Source organism: Lepidochelys kempii, chromosome 2 (genome assembly GCF_965140285.1).
Source record: "Lepidochelys kempii isolate rLepKem1 chromosome 2, rLepKem1.hap1, whole genome shotgun sequence".
Lineage (NCBI taxonomy): Eukaryota > Metazoa > Chordata > Testudines > Cheloniidae > Lepidochelys > Lepidochelys kempii.
The window spans coordinates 534,961-553,418 of record NC_136381.1 but is presented as its reverse complement, the minus strand read 5'-3'; the positions used below and the strand labels follow the sequence as shown (position 1 = coordinate 553,418).

Here is an 18,458-nt window from a genome sequence, read left to right as displayed (position 1 = left end):
CCTGGAAGCTCTGTGGGGCAGGGACTGTCTTTTTGTTCTGTGTTTGTACAGCACCTAGTGCAGTGGGGTTGTGGTTCATCACGGGGACTCTGAGGAGTTCTGATAGTAAATAATAATAATACCCACTACCCCTCCCTCCTCAAAAAATCTTTAAAAACTGCTGAGTCCTGCAGGATTCAACTTCCATGAGTAGCCAGCTTCTGAAGCATGAATGGACCAGTGCAAGGAGCAAATGGTACATCACAGAATTGAGAGGAATGGCAGTCAGCATTCAGGCCAGAGAAATAACACAAGGTGTCTGTAACAAGAGCTCAACTCCCTATTCATGCACTGCTTATGGTTCCCACATGTTCCCTGTCCTACTGAGTGCAGCCAGCAACTTGGTAGCATTTATGGGAATGGGCATCATTCTGCTTACACAGTCCAGTCTTGCTCACTACCCACCATGGGCACTGAATGAAGCAGGGATCATGTAGAAAAAATACTGTGTGATCCATGGAATCAAAGACTGGATCATGCTGCTGTCACAGGGGCAAGCTTAATTCTGGCATTTCCTAACTGATCAGTACTGGGTTTTTCAATCTTAATAATATTATTTAAATTAATCGTTCCATAGATTTGAAGGCCAGAACTAGTCTGACCTCCTATATGACACATGCCATTAAATTTCATCCAGTTGTTCCTGTACTGAGCCATTTACTTTTGTTTGACTAAAGCATCTTTGAGAATGGCATCCTGTCTGGATCCAGAGACATCCAGAGATGGAGAGCCGCCTTGGCAGAGAAATTTCATCATATTTAACTCTTTGATAGAACGCCACACAGGGCATGTCTTCTCTGCACAGTCAGCCTGGGTGTTGGCATGCAGATTTGAGCTCTCAGGTTAGCCTGGCCCACATATGAGTACTCCCACAGCAAAGCCCTACCCACATTACTGTGTCTTCAGTGTTTCCGCGTGCTCCTGTATGTGTTGGGGGACACTCCCATGGGTTTTTGTGCTGAGATGCTCTAGGATTCTTTCCCAATCAATTGTGTCAGTTGCGGAAGAACTTGTCTGTTCCTTGGGAGAACTTGTGGGAAGGGCATTGGAGGCCTATCAGCACTCAAGTGAATTTGCCGGCAGCCTCACTGCAAAGTGCATGAGTTCCAGTTTGGGTTTTAACCCAGACACTCAGCCATTTGGAAGCACTGGTTCAAAGAAGCACATCTGAGAGTTTAGTGTGTGGATGGTTTGGTCACAAACCTGTAGGACCACAGAATAAGAATACAGCATAGACATACCCATAGGCTTAGGACTCCTAAGTTCTGTTTCTGGCGCTGGAAGGGGAGCGTAGTCTATTTGTTAGAGCAGAAGACTGAGGGTTATTGACTCCTCAGTGCTATTTGTTACTGTTGCTTTACATTTACATAGTACTCATTCATCTGTGTATCTCAAAGCAAAGATGGGTACGTATGTGTAGCCCCATTTTAGAGATAGCGTAGCCAAGCCCATAGGATTGGCATATTCTTTCTGAAAGGCAGGTGGGACTTGGATCTGCCCTATCAGAAACCTGGGTTCTGCTCCTAGCTCAGCCCCTGAGTTAGTTGCGCTGTTAAAGGGTGGGGAAGGACACTTGGCTGTGCACAAGAGTAGGCCTAGCTCAGTAATAAAGGCTGTGGTATAGAATCGTAGAATATCAGGGTTGGAAGGGACCTCAGGAGGTCATCTAGTCCAACCCCCTGCTCAAAAGCAGGACCCATCCCCAATTAAATCATCCCAGCCAGGGCTTTGTCAAGCCTCACCTTAAAAACTTCTAAGGAAGGAGATTCCACCACCTCCCTAGGCAACGCATTCCAGTGTTTCACCACCCTCCTAGTGAAAAAGTTTTTCCTAATATCCAACCTAAACCTCCCCCACTGCAACTTGAGACCATTACTCCTTGTCCTGTCCTCTTCCACCACTGAGAATAGTCTAGAACCATCCTCTCTGGAACCACCTCTCAGGTAGTTGAAAGCAGCTATCAAATCCCCCCTCATTCTTCTCTTCTGCAGACTAAACAATCCCAGTTCCCTCAGCCTCTCCTCATAAGTCATGTGTTCCAGACCCCTAATCATTTTTGTTGCCCTTCGCTGGACTCTTTCCAATTTATCCACATCCTTCTTGTAGTGTGGGGCCCAAAACTGGACACAGTACTCCAGATGAGGCCTCACCAATGTCGAATAGAGGGGGACAATCACGTCCCTCGATCTGCTTGCTATGCCCCTACTTATACATCCCGAAATGCCATTGGCCTTCTTGGCAACAAGGGCACACTGCTGACTCATATCCAGCTTCTCGTCCACTGTCACCCCTAGGTCCTTTTCCGCAGAACTGCTGCCTAGCCATTCGGTCCCTAGTCTGTAGCTGTGCATTGGGTTCTTCCGTCCTAAGTGCAGGACCCTGCACTTATCCTTATTGAACCTCGTCAGATTTCTTTTGGCCCAATCCTCCAATTTGTCTAGGTCCCTCTGTATCCTATCCCTGCCCTCCAGCATATCTACCACTCCTCCCAGTTTAGTATCATCCGCAAATTTGCTGAGAGTGCAATCCACACCATCCTCCAGATCATTTATGAAGATATTGAACAAAACCGGCCCCAGGACCGACCCCTGGGGCACTCCACTTGACACCGGCTGCCAACTAGACATGGAGCCATTGATCACTACCCGTTGAGCCCGACAATCTAGCCAACTTTCTACCCACCTTATAGTGCATTCATCCAGCCCATACTTCTTTAACTTGCTGACAAGAATACTGTGGGAGACAGGTTTCAGAGTAACAGCCGTGTTAGTGTGTATTCGCAAAAAGAAAAGGAGTACTTGTGGCACCTTAGAGACTAACCAATTTATTTGAGCATGAGCTTTCGTGAGCTACAGCTCACGAAAGCTCATGCTCAAATAAATTGGTTAGTCTCTAAGGTGCCACAAGTACTCCTTTTCTTTTTGTGGGAGACAGTGTCACAAGCTTTGCTAAAGTCAAGAAACAATACATCCACTGCTTTCCCTTCATCCACAGATCCAGTAATCTCATCATAGAAGGCGATTAGATTAGTCAGGCATGACCTTCCCTTGGTGAATCCATGCTGACTGTTCCTGATCACTTTCCTCTCATGTAAGTGCTTCAGGATTGATTCTTTGAGGACCTGCTCCATGATTTTTCTGGGGACTGAGGTGAGGCTGACTGGCCTGTAGTTCCCAAGATCCTCCTTCTTCCCTTTTTTAAAGATTGGCACTACATTAGCCTTTTTCCAGTCATCCGGGACTTCCCCCATTTGCCACGAGTTTTCAAAGATAATGGCCAATGGCTCTGCAATCACAGCCACCAGTTCCTTTAGCACTCTTGGATGCAATTCGTCCGGCCCCATGGACTTGTGCACGTCCAGCTTTTCTAAATAGTCCCTAACCACCTCTTTCTCCACAGAGGGCTGGCCATCTCTTCCCCATGTTGTGATGCCCAGCGCAGCAGTCTGGGAGCTGACCTTGTTCGTGAAGACAGAGGCAAAAAAAGCATTGAGTACATTAGCTTTTTCCACATCCTCTGTCACTAGGTTGCCTCCCTCATTCATTAAGGGGCCCACACTTTCCTTGGCTTTCTTCTTGTTGCCAACATACCTGAAGAAACCCTTCTTCTTACTTTTAACATCTCTCGCTAGCTACAGCTCCAGGTGTGATTTGGCCCTCCTAATTTCATTCCTACATGCCCGAGCAATATTTTTATACTCCTCCCTGGTCATATGTCCAACCTTCCACTTCTTGTAAGCTTCTTTTTTATGCTTAAGATCTGCTAGGATTTCACCGTTAAGCCAAGCTGGTCGCCTGGCATATTTACTATTCTTTCGACACATCGGGATGGTTTCTCCCTGTAACCTCAACAGGGATTCCTTGAAATACAGCCAGCTCTCCTGGACTCCTTTCCCCTTCATGTTAGTCCCCCAGGAGATCCTACCCATCCGTTCCCTGAGGGAGTCGAAGTCTGCTTTCTTGAAGTCCAGGGTCCGTATCCTGCTGCTTACCTTTCTTCCCTGTGTCAGGATCCTGAACTCAACCAACTCATGGTCACTGCCTCCCAGATTCCCATCCACTTTTGCTTCCCCTACTAATTCTTTCCGGTTTGTGAGCAGCAGGTCAAGAAAAGCGCCCCCCCTAGTTGGCTCCTCTAGCACTTGCACCAGGAAATTGTCCCCTACGCTTTCCAAAAACTTCCTGGATTGTCTATGCACCGCTGTACTGCTCTCCCAGCAGATATCAGGAAAATTAAAGTCACCCATGAGAACCAGGGCGTGTGATCTAGTAGCTTCCGTGAGCTGCCGGAAGAAAGCCTCATCTACCTCATCCCCCTGGTCCGGTGGTCTATAGCAGACTCCCACCACTACATCACTCCTGTTGCTCACACTTCTAAACTTAATCCAGAGACACTCAGGTTTTTCTGCAGTTTCGTACCAGAACTCTGAGCAGTCATACTGCTCCCTTACATACAGTGCAACTCCCCCACCTTTTCTGCCCTGCCTGTCCTTCCTGAACAGTTTATAACCATCCATGACAGTACTCCAGTCATGTGAGTTATCCCACCAAGTCTCTGTTATTCCAATCACGTCATAATTCCTTGACGTCACCAGGAAGGAAGGGACTTATTAAGTCCCTTAATAAGGTAGGAAGAGACTTATTAAGGTCAGTCAGCGGAAGTTGTGAGACTTGCACTCTGAGGCGCCTGGCTGCCAGCCCAGGCCCCTTTCCCTAGGCCAAAGAGCATTTTGATGTGAAATGAAGCAGCAGCAGCAACAGGAAGATCCACCAGCTCCCTGCCTTGACCCCAAACCAACCAGTGTCCCCCGCACTGGACTAGCCACACTTCCCCTACAACTGTTCCCGAATCTCCCAGCACAATAAGGGCCATCTGTCTGAAGTCAGGGAGACAGAAGGAAGAAGCTGTGAGTTGCACCAGAATTTGGTGGCCACTCCCTGAAGGGAGGATAGCAAGATCTGTGACCCCCAAGTGACTTGCTGGGTATGTGAGAGAGGGGAGGTGGTGAGAGGACACAGGTGTCTCCTTCTGGGGCTCAGTTTTGGTGTTGGCAGCCTGGCATTCTCTTAAGCAAATGGCAACAAGCTGTGCCATGCACCATGGGAGAGAGAGGGGATGGTGCATGGTGTGTGTGGGGTGGCTCCCTTGGGGGAGCTCTCTAGGGAGTTGGAGTGTGGGGGATGTTCCCTATGGGGTTGAGGTGTATGTGTGATAGTTCCCTGTGGAGTCAGTGTTTCGGGGGGGTTCTATGTGGGGTTGATGTGGGGAAGGGGCTTCCTGTGGGGTTGGTGTGTGTGAGAGGTTCTGGGTATGGTTGCTGTGTGTGTGTGTGTGTGTAGGGGGGTTCCCTGTGGGGTTGGTGTGTGTGGGGGGGCTCCATGTGGGGTTGGGTGTGTGGGGGGGCTCCATGTGGGGTGGGGTGTGTTTGGGGGGGGTTCCCTGTGGGGTGGGGTGTGTTTGGGGAGGGGGGTTCCCTGTGGGGTTGGTGTGTGTGTGTGGGGGAGATATTCCCTGTGGGGTTGGTGTGTGTGTGTAGGGGGGCTTCCTGTGGGGTTGGTGTGTGTGTGGGGGGGGAGATGTTCCCTGCGGGGTTGGTGTGTGTGTGGGGGGGCTCCATGTGGGGTGGGGTGGGGGGTTCCCTGTGGGGTCGGTGTGTGTGTGGGGGTGGGGGGGAGATGTTCCCTGTGGGGTTGGTGTATGTGGGGGGGCTCCAAGGACAAGTGCAGAGTCCTGCACTTAGGACAGAAGAATCCCATGCACCGCTACAGACTAGGGACCGAATGGCTCGGCAGCAGTTCTGCAGAAAAGGACCTAGGGGAAAAGGACAGTGGATGAGAAGCTGGATAGGAGTCAACAGTGTGCCCTTGTTGCCAAGAAGGCCAATGACATTTTGGGATGTATAAGTAGGGGCATTGCCAGCAGATCGAGGGACGTGATTGTTCCCCTCTATTCGACGTTGGTGAGGCCTCATCTGGAGTACTGTGTCCAGTTTTGGGCCCCACACTACAAGAAGTATGTGAATAAATTGGAGAGAGTCCAGTGAAGGGCAGAAAAATGATTAGGGGTCTGGAACACATGACTTATGAGAAGAGGCTGAGGGAACTGGGATTGTTTAGTCTGCGGAAGAGAAGAATGAGGGGGGATTTGATAGCTGCTTTCAGCTATCTGAAAGGGGGTTCCAAAGGGGATGGATCTAGACTGTTCTCAGTGATAGCAGATGACAGAACAAGGAGTAATGGTCTCAAGTTGCAGTGGGGGAGATTTAGGTTGGATATTAGGAAAAACTTTTTCACTAGGAGGGTGGTGAAGCACTGGAATGCGTTGCCTAGGGAGGTGGTAGAATCTCCTTCCTTAGAAGTTTTTAAGGTCTGGCTTGACAAAGCCCTGACTGGGATGATTTAGTTGGGGATTGATCCTGCTTTGAGCAGGGGGTTGGACTAGATGACCTCCTGAGGTCCCTTCCAACCCTGATATTCTATGATTCCATGATTCCATGTGAGGTGGTGTGTGTATGTGGGGGGTTCCCTGTGTGGTCGGTGTGTGTGGGGGGCGGGGGAGACTCCATGTGGGGTGGGGTGTGTGGGGGGTTCCTTGTGGGGTCAGTGTATGTGGGGGCTCCCTGTTGGTGTGGGGGAGCTCCTTGTGAGTTTGGGGGAGGGGTTGAGGACTCCCTGTGGGCCAGTCTCCCACCTTGACCCCTGTCCCTTCCCAGGTGAACGGAGTGGCCCTGCACCGTGCAGAGCACCACGTGGCAGTGGAGGCGCTGCGTGGCTCAGGCAGCTCCGTCTCCATGATGGTTCTTCGGGAGCGGATGGTGGAGCCTGAGAACGCCATCACGGTTACACCGCTGCGCCCCGAGGATGATTACAGCCCACGAGAGCCACGGGGCGGCCTTCGTTTTCCAGAGCGACCTGAGGGGGCACCACCCACGGACAGATTCTCCACCTGCCTCATGCGCAATGAGAAGGGGCTGGGCTTCAGTATTGCTGGGGGCAAGGGCTCCACGCCCTACCGGGCAGGTGACACGGTGAGCCGGCAGGGGGGCCTTCGGGAGAGCACTGCCTGATGTCTGTGCAGGCTGGGGTCTCCCTGCACTCCTGGGGGAGGGGAGCTCAGCCCCAGGGTCTGTGTACAGGGCAGGTGGGTACAGAGGGAGGGGGAGGTGTCTCCCTGCACTCCTAGGCGAGGGGAGCTCAGCCTCCATGTCACAGGGCAGGTGGGCACGGAGGGAGGGGAGCTCAGCCCCAGATCTCTGCAGGCCAGGGGACAGGTGGTGTTTCCCTGCACTTCTATGGGGGTGTCATTAGCTCTGTGCCAGGCAGAGGAGCTCAGGCGGGCAGGGGTGGGGCTTTCAGTGGTTGCCAGTGACATTCAGTCCTGGCTCCCTCTCCTCTCGGCTTGTGTATTCTGAGCTCCTGCTGAGTCAGGCTTTCCTGGAGCCAGAGGCTCCACACACGGTTTGGGGGACTGAGGAGTCCAAGGGTGAGGTGTGGAGGGGCGAGGGTCAGAAGGGGGATGGGGAGTGAGGGTGTGGAGTGCTAGAGAGGGGCAGGGGGCTTTGGGCCCAGGTGGGAGGGTTTGGGACTCTGCCAGCTGCTGGAAAGGGGTCTGGATGTGGAGGTGCTCCAGTGATGGGGTTGGGGCTGCTCTGACCCCTGGGGCTCTATTTTAGGGGATCTTTATCTCGCGGATCGCAGAGGGTGGTGCGGCCCATCGGGACGGGACGCTGCACGTTGGAGACCGGGTCATCTCGGTGAGTGCTTGGGGCAGCCATGGGAGGGAGGTGTGGTGCTGGTGAGTCTCGCCGGAAGCCTGTCGTTTACTGTTTCTGTTCATAGGAGTTAGGAAAGCAGATCCCACTGTCCCTCCTCAGCCCCTCCTCCAGGGGTCTGTCTCCTTGTCACTTGACCTCTGGGCTCCTTTCCCAGCTCCTAGGGCCCTAGGGAGACCAGCAGCTCCTGCTCCTGCTGTCCCAGCTTTGACTGGCTCTTGGCAAGGCTGGTGCCCACCCTTCCACAGTGAACACTCGAACCACAAAACCTTGGTGAGTCCCTCCAGCAGCGCTGGCTGCACTGGGGAGTTGCGGACCCCTGGTGCTTCACTGGGTAGGTGGGGGGCTGCTCCCCCATTGGGCTCTGCAAGGCAACACTGTGTGGGGTTGGGCAAGTCTTCCCCTTAGGGCCCTGTGGGTGCTGCCCAGGGGACCAGTGACTCCTGCCAGTGTTGGTGGCAGTTGTTCCCTCCAGAAAGCCAGGGGGTCAGTGTAGGCTGTAGACGGAGAGGGGAGGGTTGTCAAGCTGAGAGTGGGGCCCAGGGGGACTTGGTGGAACCCTTTTTCCTGGTCTCTGATTTGAAGCTTTGGTTCCCAGTTCCTGCTGCTTCTTGTGCCAGTGACACGGATCCCACCTCTGCCTCTAACCTTATACCTCTCTGCTAATCTGTGTCACTTGCACTCCTTCCCGCCCCCTTTCCCTGAGCTCGCATGCTGCCTCTGAGTGAATGGAAGCTCCTGCATCCTGGTGCTGGTGGTGGGTTTCTAGTCCGGCTGCTGTGGTAAGAGCAAGAGTTACCACAGAGCTGGTGCGGGTAAGCACTGATACAGCCTTGTCAGTGCTGGCTTCTGTCTGCTCTATCCCTGGGCCTGGGGTCTGCGCTGTTTTCCCTTTCTCCTGAAAACCCTTTGGAGCACTGGGCTGGGCCTGGCACCCTTTTTCCTCACAAGGGGCTCAGGTGGCCTAGCATCTCTCCCTCTGTTCCTCCCTCCGTCCCTCCCTCCCTGCTCCTCTTCTTCTAGGCCTTCCAAAATTGAGCCATGGCTTGGACAGCAGCTGATCCCTGGGAGCTGCCTAGACTAGCTAGAGCCCTGTGGGGTATCTCTGCATGCCGTGGTGGGAGGATTGTATAACTGTAGCCACATGGCACCCAAGGCCAGATCCACATGGTACCGGTTGGCACCCTCTGCAGCGGGGTCAGAAAGACTCTCGAGCTGTTTGTCAGAGTGCAGTCTGCCTTCTCAGGGTGGGAAGATGAGGCCATTTCAGCGCTCCTCAGTGTCAGCAGTGTAGGTAGGCTGCCCCCTCAGACCGTTCTCTGCATGGATCAGGGCTTGTAGGAAGGGTATTTGGTTTCAGTGAACGCATAGGTCTTGCTGTCATCAATCATCTGAGTGTTCTTGGTCAGCGGCTGTCAACAGGGATATGTATACCCCTGTGGGTACACAGAGGTCTTCAAAGGGGTACATCAGCTCATCTAGATATTTGCCTAGTTTTACAACAGGTGACATAAAAAGCAGTAACGAAGTCAGTACCAAACTCAAATTTCATACAGACAATGGCTTGTTTTACTGCTCTATCGACTATACACTGAAATGTAAGTGTGATATTTATATTCTAGTTGTTTTATTTTATAACTGATATGGTAAAAATGAGAAAGTCAGTCATTGTTCAGTACTAGTGTGCCGGGACACTTTTGTATGCTTATGTTTGGTTCTGTAAGCAAGTAGATTTTAAGTGAGGTGAAACTTGGGGTCGGCAAGACAAATGAGACTCTGGCAAGGGGCGCGGTCGCCTGGAAAGGTGGAGAGCCGCTACTCTGGGTGACACAGTGCGTGCGGTGTCATTGCTTGTATAGAGAAAGGACCCCCTCTTCCTCCACTGGCACATCCCTGCTCGCGTGAGCCTATTGCCCATGCTTGAGCGTGCAGAGTAACAAGAGACTGTAGTGCTGAGCCTCAGAGTCCAGCACTTAGGGCCCTGGGGATGAGTGCAGTATCCATCCATAGACAGAGATCCTTTCCTCTTTCAGCCTGACCCCCGCTTTCCTAGTCTGGGCGTTGCACAGAGCTCCCTGCCTTTAGCAATGGCTTTTGCAGGCCATGGCCTCTCCAGCAGCTGTGTGTCTCCTGACAAGAGCTGCCACTATGCCTTTTACCCTGCTGCGGTGCAGGGTGGCTGTGTTGCTGCTAGGATGATATCTCCCCACGGGAGCATCCAGTCGCCCTGTGGGCTGGGATTCGATCCCCACCTGCTAAGTGTCTTTAGACCCCTGGCATTCCTACTTCCTGACTGTTCTGTGGAGCTCTGTGATTTGGAGCCCGTGCAGAATGCCCAGGAGCCAGTGCCCCATGGTTCAGCTAGGTTGGCCCTGTGGGACTGCTGTGACTGTTTGAGTGGATGTTTCTAATTCTTCCTTGAAAGTTTGATGACATGCTCTCAGCCTCCAAAATATGAGAATCCAGGTCAAAACGCAGCACCTTGGCCAGCGAGAGGCCCCATGTTAATCTGTTTCTTACAAAGATTTCAACTGGGCAGCACCTGCCTGTCCTTACTGGGCTGGTTTTCAGTAGGTGACAGTCTTGGGCATGCACAAGTGTGAGTTTGTGACCGTCTGCAGGGTCTGAATGAGGCAGTTGGGCAGATTTGGCATGCTGCGGGCAGGAGACAGGCAGGCTGCCTCTGAGTGCTGCAGGCAGGCAGATGCCAGTACACGGCTCTGTGAGAAAGAGCAAGCACCCAGCACCCATGGTGCCAGCTGGGGGTATCCGTTCTTAGGCCTTAGCTCCCACCAGTCCTAAAGGGCCTATATTTTCCTGAGAAAAGAAATACAGCGCAGCTTCCTACTCTCATCCCTGTCCTCAAAACCTCCTTTGCACCCTTCTTCTGCGGGAGGCTTCCCATGCCCTCTGCTGGGGGGACTTTGAGTATGTGGATTGAGGGACCCAACCAAGGTCTTTTTCCAAACCTAACACCCCAAAAACATGCCTGTGGTTGGCTACTAACCCTCCAGTCCTCACTCCTGTTCTGACCAGTCTTTCTCCTTCGTTGTGAATAATATCCCTGACCGATGGCTGTGTGTGTTAGAAGGAAACCAGAACCCTCTTGGAGCTGGAGGAGACAGGCCAGAGGAGATGGAATGAAGGGCAGAAGGCATATAGGAGTGGGAACAGAGGGCAGGGACCCTAGGTGGTGGTGGGTGGTACAGGATTGGGGACACAAGGCAGGGAGTGGGGGTGGGGGTGAACTGAGGAGGTACAGGATTGGGGATGGAGGGCAGGGAGCCCAGGAGGGGAAGGTACCAGACTGGGGACACAGGGCAGGGCCTGGGGCAGAGAGGGGTCCCTGGATTTTGGGGATGGAGGCATAGGGCAGTCAGTTAGCAGCAACGGAATTGGGGATGGGGCAGATGGTAGCGAACTAGGTGGAAGTGAGAGGGCAGTGGCAGCTCTGTGCTTACACAGAGATGGAGATTGGGCTCCGGTCACTGGGAGATATAGCAGGGAGTCCATAGCCTCCCTGTGACACGGGACCATGTAGCCAGCTGCTTGCACAGAGGGCAGCTGGTAGCTCTCCCTTTCCCTGGGCACTGGGCAGCCTCGCCTGCTCTTACCGGCCCTGCTCTGTCTGGCCATGACAGGGCTGAGCTGAGGTTACAGAGGAAAACTTGCTCTGTGGGTGAGCACAGCACCCGGAGCTGCAGCCTGGGTCCAGAATGAAGAACAGTGCTCAGCGGGCCAAGGGCCGTTCACAAAGCCAGACCTCAGTCCAGGGAGCCTGTGCGGCTGCCGCAGATGTCCCCGATGCAGCTGGTGGGTCGTGGCCCCTGGGAGCTAGTGGCTGGGTTTATTCCCCACCCTGCACCCCGCCAGAGCCTCTTGCTTTGTATGTGTTTGGGGTGGGTTCTCTCCCCATCCCTGGTAGTTAGTATAATCGGAAGGGTCTGCACCGAGAAGGCCCTCCTGGACTGCTCACTGTGAGGGCAGAGGGAGAGTCCCTCCCATCCATGTCTGTGCTGTGGTCAGGAGGAGAGCCCTGCACTTCCAGTGTTCCTCTTGATTGGGCTGGAAAATGGCTCCGGGAAGGAGGTGATGGGGTAGGTAATGGAGATGGGAGCCAGGGATGTCAGGAGGTGCCTCACCTCAGGCTTCTTTGGTATAAGCTCCTGTGGCTTGTGGGGGTGTAAAGTTTGCTCTCTGGAGTGGGTAGTGCCAGGTCTGGTGAGGATGAGGCTGGTTGTGAGCAGTGTCACCGGGATCCACATGTCCCACTGAGGCCTACTGGGAGGATGCTGCAGGCCCAGTCTGTGCATGGCTGGCTCTGGCTCAGAGCTCCTTTCTGGTGCAGAGCTGCGAATTAGCTGTAACATTTCCATCCGGCCCTTTGGAGCCCAGGCCCTGCTTGTCCGAGACATTACAAGTCTCTGGCTTGTTTCAGAGCAGAGTTGTTGCCCTTTTGGTTCCCCAGGGCCCCTTGACAGGCTTTGCTCTGACAGACTGGAGGAAACATGGTGTTATTACACCTAGGAGGGCAGTACCCAGTGGTGATGAAGGGCCACCATGAGCCATCCTGAGGGATGGGAAATGAGGCACCCCATGAGGACCAACTCATCTCCCACTCTGCTCGCTGTGAGAGGCAGAGGCTCATCACTACACCCAGGGTGGCCTGGCATGTTTGGGCTCTGCCCTGGGGGAATGGTAGGACCAGTGGGTGCTTCAGAACTACTGTGTCCACAAGTATAATAACTGAAGAGTTTATTGCTTGAGCAATAATTTTCCTTCTGAATGTGGCAGTCTCCAGTCAGGAAGCGTCTCTCCAGCCTCTTCCCACACTCGGATCTTCCTGGCCCTCATTACTGTAGTGCGGCCCCTTGAGCCTGGCAATTGTGATCTTGCAGGAAAGCTGGGGTGTGGAAGTCTGTGCAGAGTCAGTGCAGGGTGAGGTGCAGTTTCCTGGGTACTTATTAAACAGGAGCAGAGTTGTGGGGATGGCTAGCTTGTGTGATGGGACTCCAGGAAGCTGGGTCTTGGTGCTTAGCCAGTGTGCTCTCCTGATACATTGCTGAGGCACTGGCTGCTACTCTGGGCTCTGCCTTGTAAAGTGGTGGGAGGGGGCATTGATGGGCAGCTAGATGGCTGGCTAGAAGAGGGGTTATGGCCCAGTGGGATATTGGCAGCTACTCAGGGCTCAGCCATCTAGGGAAGGGTAGTGTTGGTGAGGCACATGGTGGTTTGGCTCCGGACGGGGGGGACAGGCTGCTGGACAGATCTCCCAGAGGGATGGTGTCCCATGTGACCCTCAGCAAGGTGCCTGGCAGGGCAGGGTGTACTGGGGTGATGTGCTGACACTGGGTTTGCGGGTCGTTCTAGATCAATGGGGTAGACATGACAGAAGCCAGGCATGATCAGGCAGTAGCGCTGCTTACCGCATCCTCCCCCACCATCGCGCTGCTGGTAGAGAGAGAGGGTGCACAGCAGCTCAGCGAGGGAGACTCACCAGTGGTACAGCGAGTGCGCACGCACTCCCCACCACCACCTCCCAGCCATGGGGAGAGCACACCCGAGGAGACGCCTCTGCTACAAAGGAACCATCTGCCCAAATGCCTGGAGGATCAGTACCCCATCGAGGTAAGGTTGGCTGTTGGGATTTGGGGCTTTGATTGGCCCGGTGCTCTGTTAATTGGACAGGATTGGGGTTCCAAGCTGTCCCTCAAAGGACTGGCCACCATGTAGTTGGGCTGTTGGGAAGGGGCTGGGTCTCCCACGTGTTGAGAACCTCCTTCACGCTCATTCCCAAGCAGAATCTCTGTCTGGGGGGAGTTTTCTAGGTACAGTTGCTGCTTGGTATTCCTTGTCCTCTCCCTGGCCTGTATGCTCTTTGTTCCCTGCAGGAGATCTGTCTGGTCAAAGCTGGGGGGCCCCTGGGGCTCAGCATTGTTGGAGGCAGTGACCATTCAAGCCACCCGTTTGGGATTCATGAACCAGGTGTCTTTATCTCAAAGGTACGGACCCATGTGGGCAGCCCAGGCTGGGCATGTCTGAGGGAATGTGGCCATTGGGGATGGAGTCTCTAGAACAAGGGGACTGAAGGATGGAAATGCCTCAACGAAGCTTGGGGGTGGGGAAGGAGGCAGGGGATGGAACCGACTTGTTTTGAGGCATAAGGGTTTGTGTGTGGAAACTTTTGATTCCCTTAGCTGCTTCTCCATGGAGGTGTCACAAGACCTTCGATCAGCGGGGCAGTGGGAGGAGTCTGTGGGGAGGGTGTCACGGGGTGGTTAGGAGCTCAGGGGGCAGTGGCAGGAGTCTGTGGGGAGTGTGTCACGGGATGGTTAGGAGCTCAGGGGCAGTGGCAGGAGTCTGTGGGGAGGGTGTCATGGGGTGTTTAGCAGCTCAGGGGCAGTGGCAGGAGTCTTTGGGAGGATGTCACAGGGGTGTTTAGCAGCTCAGGGGGCACTGGGAGGAGTCTGTGGGGAGGGTGTCACGGGGTGGTTAGGGGCTCAGGGGGCACTGGGAGGAGTCTGTGGGGAGGGTGTCACGTGGTGGTTAGGAGCTCAGGGGGCAGTGGCAGGAGTCTGTGGGGAGTGTGTCACGGGGTGTTTAGCAGCTCGGGCAGTGGCAGGAGTCTGTGGGGAGGGTGTCACGGGGTGTTTAGCAGCTCAGGGGCAGTGGCAGGAGTCTGAGGGGAGGGTTGGAAGATCAGGAGGGCAGTGGGAGGAGTCCATTGGGGTTTCTTAGGGAAGCTCTGCCACTCATCTCCCTGCTGGATAGGGTCTGCTCAGGGTGTGTATGGCTACATCAGCAGCTCTGCTAGGAGATGGATATCTGCTCCCATCAGAGTCCCTTTCCAGCCTTAACACCAGTGGCTCTCTGCAGGTCATTCCCCATGGGCTGGCATCCCGCAGTGGCCTGCGAGTAGGGGACAGGATCCTGGAGGTGAATACTATTGACCTGCGCCATGCTACCCACCAGGAGGCTGTGAACGCCCTGCTGTCCAGTACACAGGAGCTGAGCATGTTGGTGCGACGAGATCCTCCGCCACCTGGCATGCAGGTAGGTTCTGCGAGGGGAGAGGAGCCTAAGTGGGAGCAGCAGCCCTGGTCTGGGCACAGCCTGGCAGCTCTATTGACAAAAGCACTTGTAGGAAAATTCATGGACACTGCCCTGGGATCTCCCGCTTAGGAAATGCAGTAAGTGAAGTGGGGAAACCTGAGCAGGAGCAGATCTCCCTTGTATTCAGGTTAAATGGCCCTGCTCCTCAGGGGAGACGGTTTGAGTGGGGCTCCTGTCCTTGCTCCCCAGGTGGCTCAGTCCTCAGGCAGGCAGTCCCTGCTCTATCTGAGCTTAGATGGAAGGCTGGATCAGAGGTGCAGCTCTGCACCTTGATGAAGTTTCCCCTCTCTCCTGGTAGCAGGAGCCAGTCTCAGATGAGCAGGCAGGTACCCAGCATGGGACTAGCAGGGGTTCATCATTATACTCAGCAGTCACTGTGGCTGGAGGCTGGATCGGGTTCACCCCTCTTAGACCCTGAACTGGGAGCAGAATATAGGAAAGGAGAGCCAAAGCAAACCCATCAGGCCAAAGAAGGTGGAAGCCACAGAGCTGGCCCTTTCCTGGCTATTCTGTGCATGGTCTGCTACCAGCACCAACACTCCCCTCCACCCCCAATCAGAGTCTGTCAGCCACATTTCTAGCCCAAACTAAATCAAATTAGAGACAGAGACCTTTTTGTGTCCACAGGAAATCTGCATTGAGAAGGCTCCTGGAGAAAAGCTGGGCATCAGCATTCGGGGGGGAGCGAAAGGCCACGCTGGGAACCCCTTTGACCCCACCGATGAGGGCATTTTCATCTCCAAGGTACCAGACTCAGGGTGCCCTTCACAGAGCAGGGGCTGCTAGGCAGGAAGCAGAAAGGAATTCCTGTGGGAAATCAGCCCTCCTCCCAGTTCCCATGTGGTCTCCCTGTTTGATCTCACTTCTCCCCATGTAAACATGCATGCACATTCCTTCCCGCTAGACCCCACACAGTGTGCTTAAGTTCCCCGCAAGTCCCCACCTCCCATGGAATGTCTGTGCTCATTCACTTTTCTTACCAGTCACTCTCCCTGCTCTGACGGATGGCATGTGAGTGCTCTCCCCCCTCCCCTGAGGAATTGTGCAAACATTTTCCTGCTCTCCCCATGAGGAATGGCATGTGAATCATCTTCTTTTCAAAAAGAAAAGGAGTACTTGTGGCACCTTAGAGACTAACAAATTTATTTGAGCATAAACTTTCGTGAGCTACAGCTCACTTCATCGGATGCATGCAGTGGAAAATACAGTAGGGAGATTTATGTACACAGAGAACATGAAACAATGGGTGTTACCATACACACTGTGTCAAGAGTGATCAGATAAGGTGAGCTATTACCGGTGGGGGGGGGGGGGGGGGAACAGTGAGGAATAGTGCGGAGGGAGGGAGGGAGGGAGGGAGGGGAATAAACTTGGGGAAATAGTTTTACTTTGTGTAATGACACATCCACTCCCAGTCTTTATTCAAGCCTAAGTTAATTGTATCCAGTTTGTAAATTAATTCCAATTCAGCAGTCTCTTTGGAGTCTGTTTTTGAAGTTTTTTTGTTGAAGAATTGCCACTTTTAGGTCTGGTTTCAGAGTAGCAGCCGTGTTAGTCTGTATTCGCAAAAAGAAAAGGAGTACTTGTGGCACCTTAGAGACTAACACATTTATTTGAGCATAAGCTTTCGTGAGCTACAGCTCACTTCATCGGATGCATTCAGTGGAAAATACAGTGAGGAGATTTATATACACACAGAACATGAAAAAAGGGGTGTTTATCATGCACACTGTAAGGAGAGTGATCACTAAAGATGAGCTATTACCAGCAGGAGTGTAGGGGGGGAGAAAACCTTTTGTAGTGATAATCAAGGTGGGCCATTTCCAGCAGTTAACAAGAATGTCTGAGGAACAGTGGGGCGGGGGAATAAACAAGGGGAAATAGTTTTACTTTGTGTAATGACTCAACCACTCCCAGTCTCAATTCAAGCCTAAGTTAATTGTATCCAATTTGCAAATTAATTCCAATTCAGCAGTCTCTCCTTGGAGTCTGTTTTTCAAGTGACCAAAGAGACTGAAGTGTTCTCTGACTGGTTTTTGAATGTTATAATTCTTGACGTCTGGTTTGTGTCCATTTATTCTTTTACGTAGAGACTGTCCAGTTTAGCCAATGTACATGGCAAAGGGGCATTGCTGGCATATGATGGCATAGATCACATTGGTAGATGTGCAGGTGAACGAGCCTCTGATAGTGTGGCTGATGTGATTAGGTCCTATGATGGTGTCCCCTGAATAGATATGTGGGCACAGTTGGCAACGGGCTTTGTTGCAAGAATAGGTTCCTGGGTTAATAGTTCTGGTGTGTGGTTGCTGGTGAGTATTTGCTTCAGGTTGGGGGGCTGTCTGTAAGCAAGGACTGGCCTGTCCCCCAGATCTGTGAGAGTGATGGGTCATCCTTCAGGATAGGTTGTAGATCCTTGATGATGCATTTGGAGAGGTTTTAGTTGGGGGCTGAAGGTGATGGCTAGTGGCGTTCTGTTATTTTCTTTGTTGGGCCTGTCCTGTAATAGGTGACTTCTGGGAAGTCTTCTGGCTCTGTCAACCTGTTTCTTCACTTCAGCAGGTGGGTATTGTAGTTGTAAGAACGCTTGATAGAGATCTTGTAGGTGTAGAGATCTTGTCTCTGTCTGAGGGGTTGGAGCAAATGCAGTTGTATCTTAGAGCTTGGCTGTAGACAATGGATTGTGTGGTGTGGTCTGGATGAAAGCTGGAGGCATGTAGGTAGGCATAGCGGTCAGTAGGTTTCCGACATAGGGTGGTGTTTATGTGACCATCGCTCATTATCCAGGAGGTGGATCTCTTGTGTGGACTGGTCCAGGCTGAGGTTGATGGTGGGATGGAAATTGTTGAAATCATGGTGGAATTCCTCAAGGGCATCTTTTCCATGGGTCCAGATGATGAAGATGTCATCAATATAGCGCAAGTAGAGTAGGGGGATTAGGGGACAAGAGCTGAGGAAGTGTTGTTCTAAGTCAGCCATAAAAATGTTGGCATACTGTGGAGCCCTGCGGATACCCATAGCAGTGCCGCTCATTTGAAGGTATACATTGTCCCCAAATGTGAAATAGTTATGGGTGAGGACAAAGTCACAAAGTTCAGCCACCAGGTTTGCCATGACATTATCGGAGATACTGTTCCTTACGGTTTGTAGTCCATCTTTGTGTGGAACGTTGGTGTAGAGGGCTTCTACATCCATAGTGGCTAGGATGGTGTTTTCAGGAAGATCACCAATGGATTGTAGTTTCCTCAGGAAGTCAGTGGTGTCTCTAAGATAGCTGGGAGTGCTGGTTGCGTAGGGCCTGAGGAGGGAGTCTACATAGCCAGACAATCCTGCTGTCAGGGTGCCAATGCCTAAGATGATGGGGCGCCCAGGATTTCCAGGTTTATGAATCATAGAATCATAGAATATCAGGGTTGGAAGGGACCCCAGAAGGTCATCTAGTCCAACCCCCTGCTCGAAGCAGGACCAATTCCCAGTTAGAATCATAGAATCATAGAATATCAGGGTTGGAAGGGACCCCAGAAGGTCATCTAGT

General features: G+C 52.8%; 1 protein-coding gene across 29 annotated transcripts in view; it reads left to right on the top strand.

Moving 5' to 3' along the window:
• SCRIB (scribble planar cell polarity protein) overlaps positions 1-18,458 on the top strand; it is a 239,190-nt gene that overhangs the window by 81,468 nt on the left and 139,264 nt on the right. For all 29 annotated transcript variants that reach the window (XR_013635276.1, XM_078851362.1, XM_078851365.1 and 26 more), the window contains 6 exons: positions 6,752-7,066; positions 7,712-7,792; positions 13,181-13,438; positions 13,702-13,812; positions 14,687-14,863; positions 15,551-15,667. Coding sequence is in view for 28 of the 29 variants with exons in the window: in XM_078851362.1 (XP_078707488.1) it covers positions 6,752-7,066; positions 7,712-7,792; positions 13,181-13,438; positions 13,702-13,812; positions 14,687-14,863; positions 15,551-15,667 (1,059 nt within the window). In the remaining variant the exon portion in view is untranslated. The remainder of the gene's footprint in view (positions 1-6,751; positions 7,067-7,711; positions 7,793-13,180; positions 13,439-13,701; positions 13,813-14,686; positions 14,864-15,550; positions 15,668-18,458) is intronic.